At 44.3% G+C, this 26,831-nt stretch overlaps 1 protein-coding gene across 1 annotated transcript in view; it reads left to right on the top strand.

Moving 5' to 3' along the window:
• Nucleotides 1-26,831, top strand: part of Rapgef5 (Rap guanine nucleotide exchange factor 5) — a 105,427-nt gene that overhangs the window by 16,269 nt on the left and 62,327 nt on the right. Inside the window, exons 2-3 of the mRNA XM_029540618.1 lie at nucleotides 13,585-13,703; nucleotides 14,162-14,250. Of these exons, the coding sequence (XP_029396478.1) occupies nucleotides 13,585-13,703; nucleotides 14,162-14,250 (208 nt within the window). The remainder of the gene's footprint in view (nucleotides 1-13,584; nucleotides 13,704-14,161; nucleotides 14,251-26,831) is intronic.

Below are 26,831 nucleotides of genomic sequence, written 5' to 3' on the forward strand. Positions count from 1 at the left end.
TCAGGAGGCAGAGGCAGGCGGATTTCTGAGTTCGAGGCCAGCCTGGTCTACAGAGTGAGTTCCAGGACAGCCAGGGCTATACAGAGAAACCCTGTATCGAAAAAAAGAAAAGAAAGAAAAAAGGAAGAGTTAGAAGCCTGAACTTGTCGTCTCTCTTTTTGCTAGAGTTTAGATTGTAGAAGTGAGTGCTTCCTGGCCTTGGGGCTGAGGGATACTGCAGATTGCTGGAGAGAAACACCTGTGCCTCCCAGCAGGCCTTGCGGAGGGTGGGTTAGGTAGATGGTGTTGGGCTTCCCTTTCCTCCTAGCTTAGTGAGCTATGGAATTCACTCCTGGGACATTTGCCAGTGGCTCACGCTGTACCAAAGGGAGCTGTTCCCACTGGGTAAGATTGTGTGTTGTGTTTCCTTAAAATGCAGTGGTTTTCTGTATGTGTATTGGTTGATAAAATTATAGCAAGACCCAGAAAGAGTTTAGTAACACTTAGGTCTTTTGGGGTTTTCCAGACAGGGTCCCTCTGTATCATCTTGGCTATGCTAGAGCTTGCTCTATAGACCAGGCTGGCTTTGAACTTAGAGAGGCACTTGCCTCTACTTTTGAGTGCTGGGATTAAAAGCCCCTGCCCAGCTACCACTTAGATCTTAATGTGCTGGAATGGCATGTTGTTCCTACATAGCTTGTTCTGATGTGGTTTTTTGTTTCGTTTTTGTTTGTTTTTCTCTTGATGGAGACTTTCCCTGTGTCTAGCACATAGCTTCGACGTATACATACATATTATCCAACTCAATGCAAGAGAACTAGTACTCACAGAGATCTAACAACTTGAGTTAAGCCAGCCTGACAGTAAGTGGTGAATCTAGGATCAGAACCCAGAAATACCCACTTTTGCTTTGATGGAGTTAATTGATGTAATTTGATTCAGGCTATACTTCTTTGAAGAAATATCAAATAACTTTTATATGATTAATAATTGATCATTACCCTCAAAATAGGCAGAGATGGAGCATGCATCTGTCATCGGTTTAGTCAGAAAAGCTATGGTAAGGATGGTAAGGTAAAGGTGTGGTTCTAGTCCCTGCTGACTAAAAGGTGGTTGGGGTGAGTCTATGGTATGTCCTTGTGTATAATACCTTCTAGTGCCTTTAAATCCACTGACAGGGTACCGTCCTCATATTTCCAGGGATGCCTTGGACTTCAGGAAGTGTATTTTCCTCCAGCAAAATGACTTAACAGTCCTTGGTTGTATATTAAAACATGCCCTATCAGCCTCTTTCTCCTCAGCTGGCTGGCTGACTGCCCCTGTGAGCCTGGCTTTTCTCTGAGGGCCTGCCTGAGTGACACATAGTTGAAAGTACCCCAGAGTCAGGTCCAGTTTGGTTTCTGCTCTGGGAAAGCTTTCCTGTCACTTGGACTCTGGTTGGGTATGGCAAGTCAGCCTTAGCGCCTAGACACAGGTGGAGAATAGCTTCACCTTCTGTTCTTCCGGCTTCTAACCTGACCTCCTCTTATTCTGTGCTCTGCTCTCTGGACTTAGTTTCTCTGGGACTAACCCTCAGATCATGGCCTTGACTAGCCCTCCTTCCTTCGTGTTGAGCATGTGAATGTGTAGTAACACACACTCAACTCAATGCTGACTGATAGATGTCATAGAAAACTAAGCACACCCTGCTCTGTGCAGCTAATATCTGCATGGAACTGGCTCTACCACTGTTGCTCTCCTCTACCCTCCATCCTGATTCCCAAATCTGGCCATCAACCAACAACTTCTATATTGAGACAAGAGGGCCTGCTGGGAAGTACTTAACAACATTTAAGCTTCTATGATAAAAACAAAAAACAAGGGCTGTTAAAGGCTAGGCTCACAACCAAAATCAAAAAACAATAACACCTGTGTGATTGAGTAATGCTTCTCAGATGCCAGGAGCAAGCTGTAGGAGCTGAATGAGGTAATTAACATCTGTACTAGACAAGAATTAAGACAGGCAGGTAAGAATTGGAAACACCAGCATACCTACTCCAAAGCTACCAGGCCTTCCAGTGGCTTTCTTGGCAGCAGGAATGGACACCGTGACTCTCCTGGAGTTGATAAGTTAACAGCATCTCTGGAGACTCTGAGGTGGGGAACATGCATTTGTTTAGTCTCATCTCACACACCTCCGCCATTGCACCTTCGCTGGGTTTAAGTAGTGAGTCCTGACGCCTGCATTCTTTTGCTCTGAATGGAACCACATCCGTGGGGAGCATGGGCCCCGCTCTGTTCAGACCCCCACCCCACCCCCAAGGCTGACTCTCTGTTACATCTCTGGCCCCAGTGAGATCTAATATTCACACAGCTATGCAGCCCTTTCAGCTGAGGCGGTAAAGTCTATTAACCTGAGATCGTGGCACTGTCTTTGCATGGTTTCCTCAAATCTGCCCCCACTTCTGTAAACGGTTCCTTTATTAATGCTCTCAAACCTACTGGGGGGTTGTGAGGCTTTTTTGTTTGTTTGTTTTTATTTTGTTTTGTTTTGGGTACTTACTTTGACCAAGATGCTCCATCAAGCTAATGCAGCTTATCAAAACAGTCTCATGATGAACAGAGACCTTGTACTTCGAGACTTTACCGTTTATTCCCCACCAGTGACCGGACTCCCATCTAACCTGCTAGATTTAGGCTTCTTTGATACCTTGTTTCCTATGAACACTCTAAGAGGTAACAAGACTTACTGCAGTTCTTCCTGAGGAGCTGCCAGCTGTCTCTCCTGTTACATTTACTGGCTTTCTGTTCTGTTTAGTTCTACAGTACAGTCGTGTTTGCTGTCACACCTATCTATGAAAGTCACATGTTTCCCAGGATCTATGAACTTGGGGATAATGAATTCAGTTAGCCCATTAGGCTTTAGCCTGAGTTGTTAATTTAATACCTATGATGTACAAATAAAAAGCTAATTATCATTGTTTAATTACTCGTCTTGTGCTAGAGCAAACAGGACAAAGATGATTTTCTTGGGATTTGTTTTGGTTTGGGTTCCGGTTCTCCTAACAGCTCACCTGAACAAGTCTGCACCTTCTTTCTCAGCCTTTCTCTTTTCTTCCTTTTTTTTTCCCTCCTCTTTCTTTCTCTTCCTCTTTCTCTTCCTCTCACTCTTCCTGTCTTTGCGTCTCTCTCTGTCTTTGCGTCTCTGTCTCTATTTCTCTCCCCCTCTCTTCCTCTGTGTGTCTCTATCTTTCTTCCCTTCTCTCTGAGTCTCTCTCTGTGTGTGTCTATGTCTCGCTGTCTATCTGTCTGCCTGTGTGTGTCTCTGACTCTCTTCCTTTCTCTCCGCCTTTCTCTTCCTCTTTCTTCCTCTCTCCCCTCTCTTCCTCTTTCTGTGTCTCTCTGTCTCTCTTTCTTTCTCTCTCCCTCCCCCTCTTCCTCTCTTTCTCTTCCTCTCTTTCTCTTCCTCTCTCCCCTCTCTCTTTCTCTTCCTTTCTCCCCTCTCTCTCTCTTTCTCTTCCTCTCTCTTCCCCTCTCTCATCCTCTCTCTGTCTCTGTGTTTCTCTTTTCTATCTTCCTCTCTCTTCCCCACTATCTGTGTCTCTGTCTGTCTCTCTTTGGGTGTCTCTCCCTCTTTCTTCTCTCTCTTCCTCTCTTTCTCCCTCTCTCTTCTTCTCTCTCTTCCTCTCTCTCTTTCTTCCTTTGTCAGTCTGTCTGTCTCCCCCAAACCCACCCCCATGTGGTGCTGAGATGAACCCAGGATCTACTTACAGGCAGGCGCTATGGTAGCCCCACCTCTTAGCCTTTGTTTTGATGACTGCATCTTTCAGCAGTATTTTGTCTTCATCTCCTTTTTAAAATCTGATTTCATGGGGGGGGGGGGGGAGAATCATGAGATAAGTTGTCAGCAAAATCAGTGTTTGGTTTTGGTTAAGCTTTCCTTATTCTGAGGAGGCTTCTGTTTTGTTTAACCCCACGTCCTAAGGACTGTAATTGTCTGGTACCCATATTTACAGTACCAATACAGATGCGGGCCCTGGTGGTTTGCTAAGCTATGTGCAAACTTCCAGTATGAGATGGGAGCGAGCGATGTCTCCCTGCTAAGTCAGGTGTCTCCTTCCTAGTTGAGACAACAACACTGAGGACCTCTGGGAGAAGAGTGGAGTCGAGATGAATGAATTATATAAAACTCAGTCCTGGAAAGGATGATGAACTGCCTCTTCTCCATCCAGATGTCTCTAGGTGTTCTCCAGTCTCAGCTGGAGAGCTGTCTTATTGCATCTGTTTGTACAGCCTGACATTGAGCCACCTCAGCCTCTTTTATCTTGCCACCCACAAGTGGAAAATTACCTGCAGCATGTGGTTAGTAAGCCAGCACTCCCTCTCCCACATGGCTCAGAAGCTCTGAGTGGAAACAACACATTGATACTGGTTTTCCTACACTGGTCAGTCTTGGACATCCTGGGAGTCCAAGCTAGCCTCACAAGACATGTTCCTCAGGACTCAGAACAGTCAGAACACTATGTCCCAGGCTCATGGATGCACTGTGTTTTGCACAGTCCCAGGGAGGGTATTGAACCCATGACCTTGTCCATGCTAGATGAGCAACCACTGAGTAACAGCACTAACCTTCTCCCTTCTTTTTTTATTTTTATTTTTTTGAGGCAAAATTTACAAAACACCATTAACCATTTAAAACTGTGCAATGCCTGCCCAGTTCTTGGATCTCTGGAGGCAAGGCAGTTTTTGAATCCTCTGCCTCTGTAAGATTTGACCTTCTTGGCTCTGGGTTTAATCCAGTTTTTTCTGGATGTGAGACTCTTTCTGTTTGGGCCCCTGCCTCAGTTTCTTCAGTAATTTCCAGTGCTCTGACTTGAGCTTTGCCTGACAGCAGTTGGCTGGATTCTGAACTCGCACCATCCTAACCACCTGTCAACCCTCCTCTTCTCTTGAACTGTAATCCATAAGGTGGTTTTCCCAAACCAGCAGGCCACTCAAATGTAAATACTGTCTTGGCAGTTTCATAAGGCCTCAACTCACCTGTCGTCTGACTCACCAACCAGACTGACCTAGTCTGGCCCTTAGGTAAATCGGGCTCCTGCAGTCTCTCAGAATAGAGCACCCACTGTCTCAGAGTTATCCGTGGCTTGACCAAAGGCACTGGAGTACACGGAGCCTGTCTGTGTTTAATATCGGCTTCATCAGCTTCCTGCTTTGTGTTCCTGCCAGATCAGGTGACATTTCCTCCCTCTGCTACAGCCTCCTCCTGTATAAACTGGCTTTTGGTGGTGTACACTTTATAGGACAACTCTAATGGATGTATGAGATGGTGCACACTCAGCCTCTGGCTTTGCCAGCCAAATGGTAAGCCCCTCAATAAATGTCAGTTGTCACATGAGCTTATCTGTCTGCCATGGCTGATTCTTCCCTGTTGTCCCATTCCTCCTGGGTCTAGTTCTCGAATCCAGCAGCACTGTCTCATTAGTTCTGGTTGCCTCTACTGCTGTGTAAGCAAATTGCATTAGCTTCTTGTGATTTAGTGACTGCGTGATGTTTCACACACATCAAAAAGCTATCATAAATAACCTTGAAAAGTGACTGAGTTCTGGGTTGTCTGTCGCTGGTTTCCGTGCAAGTCTCTCTAGTAAGAGTGGGTCACTCTGAGCTGGTAAATAACTCCTAGCCTGTTTGTCATGATCCTTGGGTTAGCCTGTCTCTCTGAGTGCCTCATTTCTGATGGTGGTCAAGGTAGCATAGTGGCTGCCGATATCTACCACCAGGGTAGCCTGGTGCCCCCTGCCCCTGCCTCCTGGAAAGTGTCTCCTGCCATGTTTCACTTTAAAATCCACATCTGTCCATTCATTGTTTTTATTCATTAACTTATTGAGTAACTGTTCACTGAGTGCAGCCCATCAAGATCCAGCAGATTGTTGGGGTGCAAAATGCAGGTTCTATTGCAAGAGAATTAATAGTTTGTGAAAGACAGGACACTAACAGCACGCTGGGGGAGGAGGGAGGGATATGAAGAGGGAGAGGTTCGGTTCACAGGGTCACACAGGACCACCAAATAGGACTGGAGGTCAAGGTCCTGGCTTTCTGAGGAGAGATGAGTCAAGCCAAGGCTGTGTGAGGGAAGGATGCACAGCCAGGCTGTTGGCTGTAACCAGTGTGCTTGTAAGGCAGTACCATGATTGTTGTATCAGGAGCTCGAAGGGAAGCAGCTGAGACCAGTGCTCATCCTATGACGTCCTGGTGCCAATGCTGTCAGCTTAGGGCACTGTTAACAGTTTCCATCTGAAAGGGTCTCTCAGGCTGTCCCACACTAGGTATGGTTTTAGAGCAGTGGACCATGTGAGGGGAAATCTGGTTAGGGGAGAATGAAGTATAAACTGGAGGTTAGGAATACAAAGGCTTCATAAGAGAGCCCACCCTCTGACACGATCATGGCCACCTGATGTTTTGGTTGTTCACATGACATAGACCTAAGGGACAGTGCCATTTAATGCTTGCCTTACTGGTGCTGAGATACCTAACTTCTTAAGCATTAGTTGCCTAGGAGCTTCGTTTGCTAGAACCCCCCAGCACATGTGGAGTGGGCAGCTTGAACACTTCAGTTCAAACATGTTCTGGCATGCCCAGTGCAGGAGGAAAGGTCTGATGGAGGGTGAGTGGGAGCGTGAGAGCCTTACAGCAAGGTGACCTTGAGCTGTATGAGGGAGCTGGGGTCCCTCCTCTTTTGCTTGCTCATGGATTTGCATGGTCAGTACATCCTTATCAAGTGAATATCATGTGCCTGGCCCTGACCCATTCTTTAGAAAAAGGACAGAAGGCACAGTCCCTGTCCTTGGAATGCCATCATTTAGCAAAGGAGAAAGTAGGTAACCAGAGGTCATACAGCCAGATGATGGGTGCTGGAATTGGACGTTTTTGGACATCTCATCTGAATGAGGGAGTTAGTGTCAGAAGAATTTTCAAAGAAGTCAAACCTCCTTAGATGAGATGATAAATATGAATTTCTGTTTATAAGATGGTTTATTTTAGGACACAGTCAGAGGTTCTTGGTTCTCAAAGCCCATAATCTGAGCCTCTAGGCAAGGGCTCTTACAAAGCATTACAGGGCATCAGAGATGTGCTGTGCCCGGAGAAACCAGGGCTGCTTACAAGAGCACCTGGGATGGGAATTGAGAATAGTGGAAACAATCGAGCTAAGGGTCATGACCCTTCCAGCAGGCTGAGAAATGCATCTGTCACCACTTTTTCTTGGTCATACTGTAATGTATGAAAATGCAAATATAACTAGAAACTTGACTCAGATAAAATTAAGGCCTCCTAAACTGTGAACACCCGTCCTCCTTCCCTTTAAAAAAAAAAAAAAAAGTAAATTTACAACTCTGTATTTTCATTTTGAAAATACAAATACAATTGACCATATGGGGGGTGGGTTGGGAACACCACAAGTTTGATGTAGAAGCACAAGAATCCGAGCATGACCATGGAAATTAATCTAGGTCATTTGAAGGTGGTTGTTCTGTTGTGCTTCCAGAATTTAAATTCCAGATAGCAGTATAGTCGAACTGAGTAAAATCATCAATGTTGTTCATCCAGAGAATGGATCAGGCATAAGGAATTGAGGGGGGAGGGACTTAGGAACCCTCATCTGTTTTCTTCCTCCAGAAGGCTCTTTGCAGGAGACCATAAGCCTCAGCACTCAATCCCCCTCTTACCACACAGGCTCCCCACTGGCAGCTGAGGACTACTTACTACCTGCTTTTGTGCTTCCTCTTCTTCTACTGTCTCCAGTAATGTGCCCATGAGCAGAACTCTGAGGAGTCCACTTAGCTACTTGCCAGAGCTCTTTGTGCCATCCCTGAAGTGAGAATGAGAGCAGATCTGGGATTAAAGTGTGTGTTAGGGGGTGAGGACTTCCCTGAAGATGTGCACAGAGGTAGAAAAGAACATGGTGCCTCCTGCAACGTAAGCCGTCCATACCCTCATCCCATCTCCCAAAGCCATTCCTCCTCAGAGCCCATGCCACTGGCTTGGTCCTCTGGTTCTTACTCCAGGATGCTGTCCTATTTTCCTTGGAGGACTCATGGTCTGACTTCTGCCTTCCCATCATGAGCCCCATGCCCCTCTATCACTGACAGGAATGCCTGACACTTAACACCTTACCAATAAGTGCTTTTTCTCCAAAACTCCATTATGCCATGTCCTTTATCACTCCAATGCCAGGGCAGCATGAGACCCTGTTAACCTTATCAGTGCCATACAATCAGAGACCACCTCCAGGACCACCCCTGCAGGTGACTGAATTGGCCTCATTGCTGTTGTGGAAGCATCTTGAGACTTCATGCTCTAGAAGGGGATCCTGGAGAAAGAGTGACAGGACGGTACTCAGGGGATTTGACCTTGAAAAGATCCCAAGGACGTGAGGCTTTGCTCTGGATTACTGTCTAGAAACTAGGGTAATTCTGCGACTAAGTCTTATCCTCCCAACAGAGAATGCAGGTGAGGGCAAAGAAAGAGCAGCAGGTAGCAAACAGGCTTTGGGGGATTTTGTGTGTTGAAAAATATTCACTCTTCATTCGGATATAATAACTAATAGGCTGCGATTTTGTTTTGACCCACTGCGATTTAGTGACTTTGCTGTTGATTCCCTACAAAATCATGTAGAACAGAATATCAGGGTTTAGCTGCAAGGGCCAGCTCAGCTCGTGTGTCAGGGTCTAAAGTTGTGGGTTGGGGGAGCACAGGGTGTTTTCTTTCTACTCAGCTGTCAACACAGAATACTTTTGTGACCAGGTATGGGGGGGGGGGTCCCCTACCAACAAGAAAAACAGTCAGCTCTGTAGTGATCTGAGCTCAACTACCCATAATTCAACTGATTCAACTGTATATGACACTGTCTACCAGGGAGTAGCATCAGATCCCTTAGGTTGAGCCCTGAGCCCCAACGATTGATGCCAATCACAAGCTTCAGGCTATTTTATCCATGCTTCTGAGCTATTGGCTATACATTGGAGTTTCCACAATCTACCCCTTTGGTTCCATTCATTTTCTAAGGTGACTACAAAACCCAGGAAATACATTTACCAGTTTATTTTAAAGAATATTTTAAAGGACACAAATGAACAGCAAAGGCATATGTCCCAGGTACAACTGCTTTCTGTGCAGCTGCGATGCACTGCCTTCTGGACAGGGGGACAGACCCTCACTCACTTTCCCAGAAGCCCTTGAACTCCATCCTTCATACTGAGTTCTTTATGCATGCATAATTGACTAGGTCGCCAGGCCTTGGTGACCACTAAAACCTTTAGGGATGAGAACAGGGGCAGTGAGCCCTCTGAGCAGGAGGTTGGTTTCCTTAGCAACCTGGCCTCCTATGGTGGGGTTATTTGGTGACTTTCCCTAAGGTGACTCATTAACATAAATTCCAGTGGGGTGCATGGAAAGGGATTTGTTTTAAATGAAAGAAGTTGCCTTCTTCCTTTGTAATTCTGGACCTGTTCAAGCTGCTTCAGGGATCAAGGACAAATGCTTTTAGTGCACTAACCACTTAGGAAGTTGTCAGCATTGTAGATGCAGTAAATCTGGAACCTAGGACCCATCCCAAAGTACTGGTGTCACTCAGGGGCCTCTGTCCCTCCCCCTTAGTCTTCAAGACTCAGTACTGTAGAGCCTTTGCTCCCTTGAATAAAGCCTATGCTATTAGCCCATGTGGTTGATGGTCAGCGGCCCTCAATTTTCACAATGGATCTGTCCCTTCAGACACTCTGTGATGAAGAGCTATTTTCCTGATGTGCCTGATCCCTGGGTCCTCTCCCCACCCTGACTTCTGATATCTCCCTGTGTATTCCTTACCCTGGATGGGCTTCATCAGTCACTCATTTCCATTAAGACTCCTAAGCACTTAGAGCAGAAAGAAGGTCATAAAACCACAAATGTCTTTTCTAGCTTCAGCAGTTCACAAAGCCGCCCGGGCAGTCTTTCTCTTCATAACCGGTTCGTCCCCTGCTGCATCCCTGAGGCCACTTTTCCAGTAAAATCTTCTTTAGGCTACCAACCTCACCACACACCCCTCCTCCAGAGGCTGTCTCAGTACCAGTGTAGTAAGGAACCATTGCATATGATCTCTCAGCTTGTTTCTGCTTCACTGAACCGTTGGAGTCTATCTGAAAGGAAGAAGACTCTCTTGTAGCTTGATCCTGCATTTGTGTTCTGTGTTCCTACTCAGTCAGGACCACAGGCTCTCCAAGCTCTCCAGCCCTACACATTGAAAGTCTCAGGTTGCCCTTCCACATCACCTCCCTCCTTTCCTTAACACTCCTCCCTCCCCCTTCCACTCCCTCCCTCCCCCTCCTTTCCTTCCTCCCTCCTTCCCTTCCTCCCTCCCTTCTTCCCTCTCTCTCTCTTTTTCCTTCCCTCCCTCCCCCTCCTCCTTTCCTTCCTTCCTCCTTCCCTCCCTCTCTCCCTTCTCTCCCTCTCTCTTTTTCCTTCCCACCCTCCCTTCTTCCCTCCCTCTCTCTTTTTCCTTCCCTCCCTCCTTTCTTCCCTCCTTTCTTCCCTCCCTCCCTCCCTCCTTGGCCTCCTCCCTCACCTGTGAATTAAATGCAAAGTTTCAGAGCTTTCTCTACCACTAAGCTATATCCCAGGCCCCTTTTCCAAGCATCAGTCAGTGTTTTGGTCCTTGCCCTAGGCTGGCTTGAACATGTGATCCTCCTGCCTCAGCTTCCAGAGCACCTGGGCTGTGGCTCCTTCTTACCTCTTGCCCCAAAGTGATGCTAGCAGATCTTTTCTTAGGCTTGTCAGTTTGAACATCAGTGGGGCAGGCTCTTCCCTGGACCTCCTGACGCTGTTCCCTGCTCCTCCTTCCAGGTCCTCCTGGCTCACCAGTTCCTCATCATCTCCTTATCATCTCCATGTACCTTCCCAGAAACTGTTGCTATCAGCCTTCATCTCTTACTGAGCTGTTCCCACTAAATCTCATTTCCTAGTTTCCACACTTGTCTGTTCTCCCTTAACTTTATCAATTGCCAAGATCTGAATTATTAACAAACTTGTCTCTACCCTTGGCCTTTGTGCAGAAAACTGTGCATTCCTCCTAACTACCTGGTTAATCTCTACAGAACTCCATCCTGTCACTACTCAGACGTCAGCTGTCATTCCCAGTCTCTCAGGCCACTTACCGTTGACCACCAAACCCTGTGGCTTCCACTTGCCTTGTCCCCTGCCCTTAGCATCACCTGAGGGCGTGACCAAGCTATGCTTCTGATTTCCTGGTACCAGAGAGCAGAGCTTGTCTGCTTCGTTTTTGCTTGCTACTTAGTGTCCAACAGGGTGTCCTACCCAAAGGAGGCCCTCTTTGTTTGCTACATAACAACTGTCAATTACAAGTTTTAATGCTTCTACTTCAAGGACGATCTGTCATTAAACGTATTTTCCACCATTAGTCCTCATACTTATTTTTACCCTAGCAATTTCTGAAATAAAGATTTCATTCCCCAACCTCAATGGTGCCGTTTCCTCATTTTGGGGAAGAGGAATTGGGGACAGATGCCAAGATTCGGGTGCATTGATTTAGCCCTCCTTCATAGATGGTTATAACACACAGGAGTCTTGTGTTTTCACAGCAGGTTTCGATAATTTACATCTTCCCTTGCTCATTGATTTTTCTGCTTCTCCTTTCCTTTATTTTTAACAGGTTCCAAATGGAACCTATTACAGTGGCATAAGATGCTATTGATAGTGTATCAATCCGACTCAGCTATTCTCCTGCCCAGTAAAGTATGACTGCTGTGTGCACAGCCATGTCATACATATCACTTACACAGACATTAGCAGAGTCCTGCCCATCCATATGTATGCGTGCAGCCTGCAGAAGTTAATAATGTCATATATCACATGCACATAGGATGTAAAATGTACTTCAGAATGACAGTGGCTCATATAAGATGAATATTGGCTTACGATTAGAGGGAGCCGGGGAAAGACTTTGCCTTCTCACATCTGTTCTTCCAAATAATAGAATTATTTGTCTGATTCTACATGTCTCATCCCAGCTTTCTTCTGCTCCCCTCCCCCCTTTACACCATGTATGCCCCTCTCTCCAGCCACTTTAGTTCACTTCAGCCACATGGATAACAAAAGAACTGCTTTGGAGAAATGAAAAGATAGCAATTACACATTGGTATTCATGTTACAGGAGTCACACTGGCCTCCTTGGGGAGTTGAACAATGAATATCCAGCATTAATTGCCACAGACACCATGTGTCTGACCTTGCTGAAACATAATACATCGGTTCTACATAGCAAAATTATTTGTCTGTAAGCTATTTAAAAAGAATGAACATATAATTATACCACTGTTTTCCAGGATCACCAATATTGTTTGTTTTTTAAGAAAAATCCAGGTGGATTCACATTTTCTTAGAAATTAGGACTTGAGGGCACAGTCTTATTTTATGTGGGTGATTTGCAGATGTTGGAGCCTTTCTAGTCTTTTAATAAGAGAATAAATACACTGATCAGTGATGGGCCCATTGAAGCAATTACACAGTGTTTGATAAGGCTCCTTTCATCCACACGGGGAGGAGGGCAGGGTACCCTTCTCTGTGTCTGCACCTAGTTATCGCTAGGATCTTGTCAGCAGAACCATACTAGCTAGCACAGAGCTGCTCTGCAAAGAGTTGACATCCTCTTTCAGAGTAAGATACCCAAAGTCATCAGCAACATAGAAGATAGACTTTCTTATTTGCCTTTTAATGTTCTTTACTGACTCTGGCTATCTTCCTATGGCTGGGTGCTGCACATTGGGAGAGTTTTATAGCAAATGCCGTGAAAGTTTGTACCCATGGCTTAGACTTGGGTGTGTACTGCTGGGTCAGCAGGGACTGTCCCCTGACTGAGCCAGGTCAGACAGACATACTGGCTCTGCTCTGTGGAAGCTGTGTGTGCAGAAATGAATGATAGTTAAGCTCCTAGACTCTTTTAAAAGGGATAGAGATGAAGAAAGTCAGTGCAGTGGCCCATGACGTCAGAACTTCAGCTGAGATGAGATTCTAACTAGAGATCTATTTTTGCTTGTATTCTGATAAAACAAGTACCTGATGAATTTGAAAGTCCAAATGAAGTGGGGACGAGGGGGGAGGACAGCACAGTTGGAGGGAGGTGGAGGAGGCTTGACCTGAATGATCCAGTGGGTAGCCCTTTGCCTGTGGTTTAAAGCAAGTCTTTACTCCTTATCTTAGTATTTAATAGTAGATATGCTGTAATTTTCAATCCAGGTAAAGACAAAGTACAAATGCAGTTAGTATGCTGTACATTTTGAAACTTTAAACATTCTATTCTCTAAATCCAATTGCTTCTGGAGGTAGGTTTAAAAATAAAATCTTCAAATTCTAATTCCTGCTCCCCAACTCACACTTTGCTTTAGCTTCCTATGTCTTTAGGGCTTTTTGTGTGTGTTTCCAGAGACCTTGAGCCTAGATTCTGTACTATTGGATGCCTGACCACACTCCTAATTTATTCCAGGTCTTTAAAGGAATGAGGTGAAGCTAGTTGGCTTCTTTTTTAATTTTCTCTTCCCCCTTTCTTCTCTCATCCATCACTCTGATCTACAATTAAAGCAAGATGATGAAGTGACGATGGTTCAGGTTAAAGAGCAAGGCCAGAGTGTGCTGGTGCTGAAGAAAGTAGCAAGCTGTGGCCCAGCCCCCACCACAGGGAGTGCGGAGACCGACGCGAGGTGAGAGTCCCAGCAGCCCAGGCACGCTCCGGTTTCCATCCCTGGCTGCTTCCCTTCCCAGCTCCCTCTCACTCGCTCGCTCGCTCTGCCGCCTGCCCTACCCTCCCTCCTCCTCCCTCTTTTCTCTCCGCCTCTCCGGCGTTCTAGCTGACTGCAGAGCTCTCAGCAGCCAGATGGACTCAGTTCCCAGTGAAAGGACAAGGATGGCAAGATCTTATAGCCTTTAGGGGATGCCTTTGTTAGGCACCGTTCACAATGGGCAGCTCCCGCTTGCGGGTCTTTGACCCCCCTCTAGAGAGGAAAGATTCCGCGGCGCTCTCAGAGCGCCAGCTGCCCTTGCCTACCTTCGATGTGCCTTATTTCAAATACATCGACGAAGAAGATGAGGACGATGAATGGAGCAGCCGCTCACAGTCTTCCACGGAGGATGACTCGGTGGACTCTCTGCTCTCTGACAGATATGTGGTGGTGTCTGGTACCCCGGAGAAGATCTTGGAGCACCTTTTGAATGACTTGCACCTGGCAGAGGTTCAGCACAAAGAAACAGGTAAGCCCCGGGGTGTGGGAGGTTGGGGGCTGGGAAGGGGGTCTTCTGTCTCCAAACAGAAGCAGCTGATGCCCTGTCAGTATCCCCAGGAGCTAAGCTCCCACTGTTTTGGAAATCAGGATGGGCTGGGAAAGCATATGCTTTGTGTGGTTCTCCCTATGCCTGTGCTGCTTGTTTCAATCCAGTAAATGGACACATGTAGTTCTTGAACAGCTGCCTGGGAAGTCGCTGTAGAAAGAAAATGAGGTGAGGGTAGATTTGTGTACTTGGTAATTTTTGTCAAATCTCACGTTAAAGCCACTTGGCAAGAAGCCAGTATTCAATAGCTCCTGTGCTATGAAAAGCAGCTCAGGGGGAGAGGGCCATGAAGGGGCTTTCACCTGGTCTGTAGGAAATGCTGGGTGAGTCCTGAGAGTGGCTTCCCCGCCCAAATGCAAACAATTTGCAAACCCTCATTGGCAACAGCAACTTCTGCCCCTTTCCAGGTGCTTACAAACTGCTTGCCCAGCATAAGGATTGGAGCCCTCCATGTGATACAGCTTCTCTGACCAGAGATCAAAGCCTTATTGCCCAGATGTCTTACCATCTAACTTTCAGCTTCGTGAACCTTTGGAAACACTGTTACTCTCTGTATCGTTGATTTACTGGTCATTTCTTTTCTCATAGAGTGCTTGCTTCTAGTAACCAGCATTTGCCATCTGTTTCATCCTAGAGCAGTTATCCCCGTGTGAACAGACTTCTGAAAGTAGCCCGAAGTTTGCAACTTGGTGACTGCCATATACTTTTTGCTTCTGCACACAGCACCTGTGACCCCCCCCCCCCACACACACACATTGTGCAGTGTTGCTTGCATCCAGCAAAGGCAGCTGAAGTTGCATTAGTGCAGGGCAACTGCTCGGATTTTGCCACACAGGGGAGACTGAAATGCCAGCTCAGGACTAAGTTTCCTAGTGTCCTGGTAGTTCTGCCTGACTCTGAGTGATGTTTGGCTCTGTACTGACAGTAACAGAAGCAATGATGTATGAGATATGTGAATAGGTTAAAAAAAAGAAAAAAGCTGCATGATCCAACCATGAGTCTTATAATGTCATTGTTTAGTTTAAAAGTCCAAATACTTTATCTTGCATACAATTGGGAAAGAATCAGTCATTGCTTACACACACAAAGTAAGCTATTCTCAGTAAAATAAAAGTATCATTGTGGCATCTACTTGGTTATTTTGTATATCTGCAAATTCACACTTTGTGCTTTTGAGCAATGTTCTAATGTTCTGCCTACAAATGTAATCATAAGATGGGTTCCCCATGCACTAATTTCCATAGGTTATTGGGAGTATAATTTCTATGACATAAAGAGAGCAGGACTACTTAGGCATAGGGGAGTAGTGGAGGGGTGGAATGATTTGTTTTTTACATCCTAAGCACAGACATTATTTAATAGTAATTTGTTTGCTTTTCTTTCTAAATTTACTCAGTCAGTGTCTTCCTTTCTTTAAATCTCTTGTGCTTCTGGAGATCAAACCCAGTGCCTCCACCAAGCTAGGAGTCCTCACTGTTCAGATACCCTTGCAGCCCAGAGCCTCACTGTTCAGATACCCTTGCAGCCCAGGGTAAAAGACTCATTATTTGACACTGGAAACAACCTGTCACCTTCATGTCTGTAAGGCCAGGGAGTTGCCTCCTGTTTGCAGGGGACATGCATGTTCTGTAGTGACTTTTATTTCTGCTTTCTTCTCACTAATACTGACCATAGGGTCAAATATGCCACTTCAGGCAAACACACCAAAAGCACAAAGGACCGGGACTCATTGGACAGACCGTCTGGCCCCAGCATAAGTGGTTCTTAAACCCATCTGGGATAACCTCAGCTGAGGTTGTGATCATTTACTCAGAGTTTCAGTGAAGGACTCATGGACACGTGTATTTCTTCAGAGTTTTGTAAAGACATCTGAAAAAAATATATACAGTAATAACTTTTCCTCTCATTGGAGGAGAATTTTATGAAAACATTAACTTTGAAGAAAGTGTTTGCTGTGTATAAATGAGAGAATCTTATGGGGAAGTGGCATGGCTCTTTAAAACTTCAAGGAAAGAGCTGCCATGTGTTCTTTTGTTGGTAGGTTTTAAAGATATAAAGTACATGAATTCAAATAGAAGAAAAGTGGTTAGTTTATTCTAGCTTGAATACTAAATGAATTGGATTTCTAACGTGGTGGAGGTCCCTAGTCACGGGTGAGTGACACCTGTGCCAGGTTAACAGCCTCTTATCAGAGACTCCTATATGTGAGCCTGATAGAGGTGCAGAAACCATATGGGGGACAGACGGAGGGAGTGAGAAGGGGCCTCAGTAAAAGCATACAGCAGCATTTGAGAGTCTTTCTTAGTAAGAGCCATTCGAGGCCCATGTTGACCTATGTAGCCCCCCTGCACATGACCCTGGAGTCACAGAGCAGAAAAGGATACAGGGAAAGAAGGAATGGAAATCTCTGGTAGCCTGGAGAGCTGTTTTGACATTCCTTCATTCGTGTGCCCACCAGAAGCTGGAAGAACAACCAAACAAGAGATGCTTCACATGTTTCTCACAGAAGACGCTTGTGGAAATGTGTGTACAAGTCCCGGCAGAGAAGGCTCCAGTGGTCACATGGGACAGATTGGCTTGATTACCCACTGTGCTAACACTGAAATGGAAGAAGTTGAATGGAAAAGAGAATGCCGAGGCTCTGAGAGAAGAAGGCTTTTATTTCTGTTGCTACTTGAATCAAGAATAGGATAGAAACAGTTCAACAATTCATGCAGTATTCTGTCGCCAAATCGAGCTGAGTTAGAAATCATAATTTTAGAGATGTTTAAAGGCAACCTACTTATGATTTTTCTAAATAGTTTGATCCTCATACAATCACCAGAGTGATTCCACGAACCTGATATCTTTCCTCTATGATGACACCACACCCAGAGATGCGTGTGGAATGGATGAATGTTTAGGTTTTATACTTGTATCAAATAAGAATGAAGAATGCTGGTAGGGAAAAAGCAAACCTTAATTTTTTTTTTTTTTTTTTTTTTTTAGAGACAAGCTTCCTATGTAGCCAAGTCTGTCCTGGAACTCACTATGTAGACCAGGCTGGCCATGAACTCACAGAAATCCTCCTGCCTCTGTCTCCGGAGTGCTGGGATTAGAGGTGATCACCACCACTCCAAGGCAGACCTTAAAGCGCTTGAGTCTTCCTTTGCAGGCAGCTTTGAAGTCTTCATCAATTTATGACGAATGCCCTCTTGTTTACGATGAGTTCATAATAGTACACCAAAATGGCGAGTAGCAGTAAAATCCACTGAAATATAATTTTTAACAGTTTTTTTTCTTTTCCACATACTTCATTCTTTTAAATAGAAAAGAATAAGGAGAGTGGGGGGAGAGGCTATTTGTTTGTGATTTCGAGAAGTGACTGAAGCTGTTTTCAAAGATTTTCTTTTCTTTCACAGTTCAGGTTCTGATTTGAAACACTCAGAAATGTTAGAGAAAAATCCAGCAGTTTCTGTAGCTCTCCCTTTTATCTGCCCAGAAATAGGACAGACATCACTGGGCATGCCCAGCCTGGGAATTAAAAGAAAAAAAAAAAAAAGAGAGAAAATGACTTGGAGCTATGAATGGAAGGTCTGGGGGGAAGGGAGAGATAGAGGGCAGGTGTGAGCCCAGGCTGCCCTGCTGTGCACTGGGGTGCTGTTTCTACTTAACCCTCTTTCTCCTGCAGGGAATGTAGCATTTCTGGCCTTCAGGTGCCTCTGTAGAAACTGATTTCTATTTCAAAGCAAGAGAGAAACTGCTTGATGGGTTACTTCCTATTTCCTTTTTTTTTTTTTTTTTTTTTCCTAATTCTTTACCCACCCTTTTGAACAAAGTGTACTTATGGTGACAGGTTCTCAGGAAAAGCTAGCGAGCTGAGCAGGCTAATGGGAGAGAGAAGGCCTCTCTGGTTCTCATTAGGCTTGACCCGGTTTCTTTATTTCATGGGGCTGTCATTCTGGGTGTTCAGTTAATACATCTCTGTAAAGTATGCATTATATACCATATATATGCATTATATATATGCAATATATATGCTATATATATATATATATATATATATATATATATATACACACATATATATACATATGCTGTATTGTTGCAGTAAATCTCCAACCCCAATAAACCCGTGCAAAAGCACACACTCATTTACAATATTTACAAGCTGCACGCCTAGACTGGGCAGATTTACCACTACATTACTCTATCCCCCAGCTATGAGACCCTTGCTACTGTGGCTTCTCCAGGCCATGTGGTTCTGCTCCATCTTCCTTCCACCTCCTCTTCCTCTGTCACCCTCGAACCTACTCTTTCCCCACTCTCTAAAACCTTCCACTGCACAATCACAGGCTCTAGCTTCTATTTGACCAGTTAAAATGGGGAGAAGTTTCACTGAAATCACCTGAGTATGTGATTAGCTCCACACGGGGCAGCCCCTCTTGAGGAGGCAGAATTAACATCAGAATACAGGCAGCACCAGCCTGCCTTGATCATCCTGTGTCCCTCCATGCTGATGGATGATTGGCTTTAAGCAGCACGTGGTAGGTAGGTAAAGCCTGTGAGTGAGAAAGTGAGTCCCTTCCAGTTCTTCAGAGACTACACCTCTGTAAAGCAGAGTAGTCAGGGCAGAGGCGAGGGTGGGGGGTTTGAGTCTGAGTGTTCTTGGTGTGGAACCCAGGGCAGAAGTTATCAACCTGTAGGTCAACACCTGCTTTGGGGGGCTGAATGATCCTTTCAAAGGGTACCTAGGGCCATCAGAAAACATAGATATTTGCATTATGCTTTGTAATAGTAACAAAATTATATTTACGAAGTAGAAAATATTTTTATGGCTGGGGTTACCTCAACATGAGGAACTGTATTAACAGGTCTTAGGAAAGTTGAGAATCATTGGCCTAGGGGCTTTGTTGGGTGTTGCTGTGCCCTTGTTAACTGTTAAGTTTTTATCGCCTTCCCTGCCAGCACCAAGTTTTTAGTAACCTTGAAATGTGATTTTTATAAGGGATGGAAAGAATGCTGGTTGGGAAGGTAGAACAGTTTTGCTGAGCTTCTTTCTTGCTGAGCTACCCTCCCCCATCCAGGTCACCAGGCCAGTGGGAAGCCCAGCATGGACCCTGTTACAGCGAATCTTTTTGAGGGTAGATAGAGAAGTTTTAGGTACTGTAAGTCTTCCCATGATTTTATGTAATAGATATGTTCGTGGATTTATTTTGATATTTTTGTTTACTTTGTAGTTTTCTATCACGTTTGTTTTGTTTTGTTTTTGCTGAAGATTGAACACAGGGCATTGCACATTTTAGGCAAGCACACCACACCACCTTCTCAAATCCCTAGCCTTTTACTTGCAGTGCAGTGTGACAAATTGACCAATGTAGTTTATCTATAGCTGTCCATGAGCCCCAGTGAAGCATGCTTACACAAATGCCAATGCCCGGCCGTTGTGATTCAGTGGCTGCAGTAGGGATTCTACCTTACCTAGGCCTTAACAGTCCTCAGGCTAGCGTAATAGGTGGCCAGGTTTGCAAGCTTCTAAAACAGAACACTGACTGGTTCTGTCCCACTGCCATTACTTTGAGAACCTTCTAAAGATCTATTCTAGGTCTTAAACACTTCCCTGTAAGAGTGAAGGCCATGGTCCCTCTCTTCAACCTTCCTTTCGCTTCCCCTGTCCAGAGCTTGATGTCTAGCCTCATGACCATAGACCTCTGCCTCCAGCCTTTGCAGTCTGGCATGTTCCAAATTCACAGTTTAAGCTGCACTGACAGGCCTTCCACTAGAGGGGTTTAGAGGAAAGCTCATACTTAGAGGGAACAAGAGAACTGGACGCACAGGTGCTTGGCTTCTCATTCTTGGGGTAACAGGAAAGTGATAGGAGACTGAACAACATTGATTTGGATTTCCACGAAAGTCCTTACACAACAAAAACCTCTGGATGGCCATTAGGCTTCATAGCCAGAATGGCTCCCTTCTGTGGAAAATTATGGGAGGTGAACACCCACCACATAATAGAAAATGTGCTGGAATAGGCTTTTAAAGCCATGACTCTCAGATCTGGACTCCATTTGTAAATCAGCTGCAGGCATGGAGCAGACTATAAATGAGAAGAACTCAGTCATATACCACAAACTCCTCCCCTTAAAGGGCTTGTCCTCCTTGTTTCCAGAATATACATTAAAACAAACAAACAAACAAACAACAACAACAACAACAACAAAAAACCAACCCCATAGATCTGAGTGAAGCACAAGGATGCAAGTAGGTGACCCCCAGAATTGTCTAGACACTAAAAGTGACAGTACCATTGGGCAGTCCACATACAAGGGTTTAGGAAGGGTGGTCACCTCCTGCTACTGACACTACTGCTGTTTCTAGAACTTCATGAAACAGAATGTTGGTGAGCATAGTGCTTGAAATCCAAGGCTCAGTGGTCCATATGTGGTGGGGATTTACGTGTGTTTATATATAACCATCCCTGGGAAACTTAAAGTTCCTTTGAGAAGTTATACTATAACAGCATGTCGAGAGAATAGTCCTGATTTATCAGCTACTGGTAAAATCCACTGTCAGAGTTTTATTACTAAGCCACTTTAGGATATGCAGAAATAGTATACCTCAGAAGAGGAGCTAATCCCCACAAATGAAATATATACATTGTATCTTTATTCTAGTTACCCTTGTATATGCTCTCAACTTTTAACTTTGCATATTACTTCTGTATTTTAAAAAGTGCCCTCTTGCCGGGCGGTGGTGGCACACGCCTTTAATCCCAGCACTTAGGAGGCAGAGGCAGGCGGATTTCTGAGTTTGAGGCCAGCCTGGTCTACAGAGTGAGTTCCAGGACAGCCAGGGCTNAAAAAAAAAAAAAAAAAAAAGTGCTTTCTTTATTATACAGTGTCTCTATACGTGTGAATGAGCGCCTTTGAAACCTTAATTCATTTGTTCTCTGTATAAATAGCTTTGACTTCTACTATGCAGGTAACATTTCCTTAGTGAATGCTACAGATACTGAAAACAAGCAGGCTTCTTGTCTTTGTGGAGGCTTATTTTCTAACAGAATGAAACAAATAATAAACTAAATGAGGAAAAATCCCTCATATTAAATGGTGGGGGGTGGGTGCTTGGTATTGTTGCAGATGGTAACTTTAATAACTAATCTACACCTTCCAAACCAAGTATACTGGAAGGTGCCTTAATAGACTGAAAGATCTTAAAAATTAACACAAGACAAAATTTAGAACCCAACAAAATAGGCTTAATTGAAATAACAAAGAAACTGACATGTGTACCTGGCTACTTTGAAAGCTAAGGGACCTGCCTCTCAGGAAATGTCTAATAAAGGTGCCACCTTTGACCATCTGAAATTTGGAAAATAGCTTTCCCTAAGACAGAGAACAGGAATGCCTCTTGAGGTCCTTTTCAGCCCTATGGAACTGTCATTTTTAAATATTAGGTCTTTGCTTATAGGCATAGTAGTAAAACTAAAGTCAAGAAAGGGCTAAATTCATTAGACCATGCCCCAGGTACCCCATGTGCCCTAGACATGATGAAGGGCCCTGCGACCTGTCAGGGCTAGTTCCCCCACAAAGGGTAAAGACTTGGCCAAGCCATTCACAGCAAGAGCAAAAATGTCCCCAGTGGTATCAGTGAAGCTGGAGAAACTGGGCTCCCATTGGGATGTGGCTTCCATTCTGCTCTAGGCTGCTGTACTGCGCCTTTCTGGGTGGTATGTTTGGGTGAGGCTGTTTTTTATTGTTGTGTTTAGTTTTTGTGATTCCTTTAGGTTCTTTCCCAACTGCTAATACAAAGAATGTATTTGCCAACCATAATTGAAGTGCTGGGAGATTTTACAAATTCACATTCACTGAGTGATGAGATAATCAGAACTGAGCATAAATAATTTATCTCAGTTGCCTTATATATTAAACAAACAAACAAATAGAACAGAGGCCTGGTCACGTAAAACCTGAGGTCCCTGCAGACCTGAAATCCAGGGTTCAAAGGTTACTCAGAATGACAATTCATTTATCCAAACCTTGCCTCATTAGATGGGTCCTTGTGCAGAATAATTGTCCTCATTTAATGGACTTAGATGTTGAGGTAGAAGTTAATTAAATTGTGCCAATGATTGAGAGTGTGTTTCAATCTAGAAATAAGCCAGATGCACTCCTAGCTTTATACCAAAGCCCCTTGTTAGAGACAGGAACCACGGGTAAAAGGCGTAATGGAAGTAAATGTATAGTTCAACCCAACCTTATACCCAAATCAGAATTTCAGTACTCACTTGAAAGAGATCTCTTCTCCAGCATATAAGACTTGCTTCCTGTCTTCTGGGTGTGGAAGACAACCACCTAGGCAGCTAACTGTTTAAAAATGTTTAAGAAAGAGAGAAGGAGATGGGAAAAGAGCAAAGGAAGGAGAGATGGACAGACAGACTAACTTAGACCTGAACTCAGGTGCTCAGATGAAAAGTGAGGAACACCAGATTTTGGCTGTGGGTTTTATCTGGTACATTCACCATCTGGATTAATCGAGTCATACCACATTTGAGTATGTAGTTCTGTCTATTAACAAGGGAACTGGGGCCTTTACATTGCACATAGATTGTGGGTTAATTAATTTCCTGTTGTTAATGTAGCAAGATGAAGCACACTGAGACTGAGCTGAACACAAGACCCTTAACACATGTTGTCCGGCCATGGAAATATGAGCATTTCATGGCATAATAACACATAGGAAAAGAAGCGTAGTGGACAGGGGTATCGTGAACAGTGCACCCAATATAAATGCCTCTCTAGATGGGACTTTACCATTGGGGTGGTTTTGCCTTGTTTTCAAGACAAGACCTCATCTAGCCCAGGCTGGCCTCATAGCCAAGGATAAGTTTGAACTTGCGATCCTCCTTTCTGTACCCCCTGAATGCTGAGAGGACAAGCATATGCCACCACTGTGGTTTTTGTATCTAGAATCTTTGCATGTGCTTGGGCTGCTCTCTACCAGATGAGCGATATCCCCAGCCACAAGATGCTCGTTTCTTGAAACTCCTCATGTTTAGTCCACAGTTGAGCTATAGTTTTTGTTTGCATTCTAATTTTAATAATATGGATGGTATCATCAAAGTTAATAGAAACTATTAAAATTTTTCAGTCAGCAAAGTTTTCAGTGAAAGGTAACTTACACGGTGATTAGCCAATAATAGCAGTGAACATTTAAGTTTTTAACTCTATATTATTCTGTTTCCATCCTTGTTTGTTCTGTGCCTATTATTTGTATTGTGTATATAAGCTTGTTAGAAACTAAGCCATTTAATAATTTAAACTAAAATGGCCATGCAGGCAACTTCTATTTGTTTTCTGTCCATGTTTTTGTTGTTTTGTTTTGTTTTGTTGGAAAATAATCTCCACAGTTTCTTAGTTTTATGCTAACTATAGTTTTGTTCTTTCTAAAGCAGTGTTTCTCAACCTGTGGAGGGGTCAAATGACCCTTTCACAGGGGTCACCTAAGAAAACACAAATATTTACATTATGATTCATAACAGTAGCAAAATTACAGTTATGAAGTGCCAGTGAAAATAATTCTATGGTTTGGGGGTCACCACAGCATGAAGAACTGAATTAAAGGGTTGCAGCATCAAGGAGGTTGAGAAACACCGCTCTAGACAAAAGTTCTGTTTTCACATCTTAAAGTTTTTAAACATTATTTTCTCAGTAATTCAGTGATATTATATTGTTCTGTTTAATGCTGTCTTTTACTAGAAACACATGGAGTTTGCCTGAGTCAGGCTGTTTCCTTCCTTCTTGTGAGGTATTTGTCAGGCCTTTGTGGAAACACTGAAACTTCGGAACCTAGACATTGTCCATAGTGAGTTTACATTCCCTGTAATAGCAGCAACTGAAGTTACTTAAACATGACGATATAGCTCAGTGGTAGTATGTTTGCCCCAGTACCTTCAAAACAAAAATTACCTGAAAATATGTTCAAGATAATGTCAAAGGTTGGAAAAACAAAAACTGTTGTCTGTCTCTTTCTTTGTCTCTACCTGAACCAGAGATGTGTGCTCTTTCCATAGAGTGATGGATTTAGAGTGAGATTCTCAGATACACTTGTCTGAATCTCAAAATGCTTGTGACATCTTCAAGTAAAATTTAGCATCTCACCAGAAAAATGGAAACAAAAAATCTCTTTGCATGTGTCTCTGTGTCTCCCTGTCTCTCTGTCTCTGTATCTATCTCTCTGTTCTTCTGTCTCTATCTCTCTGTCTTTTTTTCTTTGTCTCTGTCTGTCTCTTTGCTCTCTCTGCTCTCTGTCTCTCACTCTCTGCTGTCTCTGTCTGTCTGTCTCTCTCTGATGTCTGTCTGCTGTTTCTCTTGTTTTTGTATCTCTCTGTCTCTGTACTGTCTTTTTGTCGTTGTCTCTCTCTGCTCTCTGCTCTCTCTCTGTCTGTCTGTCTGTTCTCTCTGCTGTCTCTCTGTCTGTTCGTCTGACTCTGTCTCTCTGTCCTGACTGTCTCTCTCAGTGTGTGTTGAAGGGGAGGACTTAGACTTGGAAGTGTGAAGGACTGTTAGCTTAGCTGACAGTACTTTGATTATAATTACTGCATGTTAATCTCTCACTGCATGTTTAAATCAAATTATTGCTTCATTTAAAGAACACAAGGTCAGGGAGTTGCTGTAGCTGACACATCTGAAAGGAATAGTCTTTGTGTAGAGTTTCTGCCCTTTCTCTTCCGTTATTCATCTTTTCCTCGTTCTTTTCTTCTCTCTCTGGCTTTACCCTTCCCTTCCACTTCCCATTATCCTCTGTTTCTACCCTCAGGCTTTCTTGCCTGATGACTCAGACCATGCTTTCATTCTCTTTGCAGCATTTAGGTTCCTGCTGGGCTGGCAATCATTCTCCCAAGTCTTAGAAATAAATACAAAATTAGTTGTGATTCTCAAATAAGGAGGAACAGAGTGAAAACCAAAACCAAAAAAAATCTCTAAACTATCTTGCCATCATCTAAATAGCAGCAGGACACAGTTTTCAGTGAATCCCTTTTTCCACGCCAGGCCTGATGATCTTGCCTGTACTCAGCCTATAAGGGCAATCGGCAAACCCTGACTTTTAAAGGAGCACCACTCGGTGTGAACATGAACATACAAGTTAAAGTAATGTATCTAGGTGTGTATTTTGTGCCTAAGCACCCAGTATGAAAGGAACATAGCCTAGAGCAGTGACCCTGTGTGAGCCATCGCTGCTCTCTCCGCCCAATATCCCTGGCAGCATGCTTTTGTATGAGTTAGGAGAATGGTTCCCTAAATACATTGCTGGTCTGTGTATAGGATGCTATCAGTGGAGATCTGCAGAGCTCTTCTGGGCTCTGGTCAAGGAGTTGCATTCTCTAAAGGGGAGAGGGGAGAGGGGAGTCGGATCAAGGCGGGCCTGTGAAAGCAGGGAGGGGAGGCACAGTCACTGCCACTACCCTGGAGTTGGCGCTTCTTGGCTAGGAACCAAGGTCAGGGGCCACCCCACCCAGTGGCAGGAAGTGACATGGTAGGCCCAGGCAGCTTCCACTCTCTTCCTACCTGTGCTTCAGCTCTTATATGACAGATGTTCCCCAAAGGTCTTTGGTGAAACAATTCCCGCACCTTTATTCCTTTTGCATAGGGTCTTGCATACATTTTGGGGTGGGTGGAGTCTGACAGCAGATGCTTTCAATTGTCTATGTCTGAGATGTTAGGGATGCCACATCTGCATGTGGAAGAGCTTTGAAGTGCTGCCCCTGATCCTCTCCATGGGATGCTGTGCTCGTGTGACAGGGTCCTGGTCAGGAACTAGTGAAGTACCTACTGTCCTGTGGTAAGTATGCCGTGCCAGGGCTTCCAAACCCACTCAACTTTACAAAGTTTTCTGGCACTGTCCACTGCCCCACAGTACATTTGGCCACAGTAGTTTCCTTCTACATTTTCTTCTGGTCTTTCTTGATATCACATACTGTGCTGTGGTACAGCAAGCCACTAAATCTTAAATCTAGTGCTCTATCCTGTGGTTTTACTAAGGGAAAATATAAAGCATGGATAAGTGGCTCAGCAGTACAATGTACGAGTCCCATCTCCAGCATAGAGAACAGTCCAAACCCCGATGGTCATTCCATCCTAACTGGATCTTCTGCTCATAGTGGGGCACATAAACTACAAACTCTCAGGCCTTTGTTGGAGTTTGAACTAAACTTGGGGGCTTCGCTTGCCAGATTCCATGAAACTGATGATTCCTGGAATGATTTCAGAACACATAGATTCTGTTAGTGTTGATTGATCTGGCGTGTACATCTCACAATTCTGACAGTGTGCATGCTGTTTAAGAGCCTCTATGGAGAGGATATATCTGTTCTCACTAGACAAGAGAACATGTGGATAAAACAGCTTCTCAAGATCAGTTCATCTCTATCTGTTGTACCAGCCTCCATAATGAACTAGGAAATGTATCCCTGGGTTTTGTGTACCAGTAGAACAAATGATCAAATATGAGGGTGTTTTGGTTTT

The sequence above is a fragment of the Mus pahari genome, chromosome 7 (genome assembly GCF_900095145.1).
Source record: "Mus pahari chromosome 7, PAHARI_EIJ_v1.1, whole genome shotgun sequence".
NCBI lineage: Eukaryota > Metazoa > Chordata > Mammalia > Rodentia > Muridae > Mus > Mus pahari.